Source organism: Penaeus monodon, chromosome 20, assembly GCF_015228065.2.
Source record: "Penaeus monodon isolate SGIC_2016 chromosome 20, NSTDA_Pmon_1, whole genome shotgun sequence".
Lineage (NCBI taxonomy): Eukaryota > Metazoa > Arthropoda > Malacostraca > Decapoda > Penaeidae > Penaeus > Penaeus monodon.
The window spans coordinates 46,702,787-46,703,740 of record NC_051405.1 but is presented as its reverse complement, the minus strand read 5'-3'; the positions used below and the strand labels follow the sequence as shown (position 1 = coordinate 46,703,740).

At 42.6% G+C, this 954-nt stretch overlaps 1 protein-coding gene across 1 annotated transcript in view; it reads left to right on the top strand.

The window, feature by feature from the left end:
* Positions 1-954, top strand: part of LOC119585888 (endoplasmin-like) — a gene marked incomplete in the record, with an annotated part of 50,039 nt that overhangs the window by 38,810 nt on the left and 10,275 nt on the right. The window contains 1 exon segment of the mRNA XM_037934618.1: positions 92-325. Within this exon segment, the coding sequence (XP_037790546.1) occupies positions 92-325 (234 nt within the window).

Genomic DNA, 954 nt, shown 5'->3' with positions numbered 1-954 from the left:
TATTGCTTGTAATAGAACGATCTATTTTCACCCTCATCTTACACGAACTCACCGGAGAACCAATGACAGTCGGCCAACTCTGCTCTGTCAGAAACACTACGCGGATGTCGATTGGTCAATGACTGCGCGTGGTCTGCGCTGATTGGTCGAAATGGCTGTCTTGGCCAACTTGGGGGGTGGAGCTTAACCTGCGATCGCTACACGAACACGATCCTCGCCAGTCGTCTACAGCGTCCCCCTTGGTCTGGGCTTGCTCGCGAAACTCCAAAAATGCTCCAGTTACGATACCGATTCCTATGTCTTCTCGTGGGACTACTCCTTTTAGGTAAGTTGAAGGCGTGGTATGACATTAAAGGGAAATTTAGAGGGTAATGGCCTCTATGGGAGAGGGTGTTGCGTGAAGCCGGTATTGCATGGTGACTGACAGCTCGAGATGATGGGTGTTTAGAACCTTTTCAACATTCTATCCTTGTGCAACACCTTAAGCCGGTTTCGAACTAATAATCAAGAATTGGGGAAGAATGGGGATATAGGCATGAATAGAGTATTTTCCAACTGTACCTTTTCTTGCAATAACATCAGTGCGCATTTGATTTATTTTCCTACAATGACCATATTACTTAGAGCAACGAATGTTATAAATGTTATAAATTACTAGATTCGCTTATGCACCTATAAAGTCCTTTGACTAAATTTTATGGAGATGAAACCAATTCCCGATGGTAGTGTGGGGAATAAGTTGCAGTTGCCCATGTACAACCAATTGCTCTGTAGAAATGTGTATTTAATGTCAATGAAATTACATTTGTAAACAAGCACTTTTGGCTGTAATTGGGGTACATGTTTTTTTTTTTTTTCATGAAGCCATTCACCCGATAGCTGTGCACTTGCTCTCCGTTTAGTCTTTGTTGCAATCCGTTTCACTGCAGTAGTATTTTTTGGTAATTATAGTGC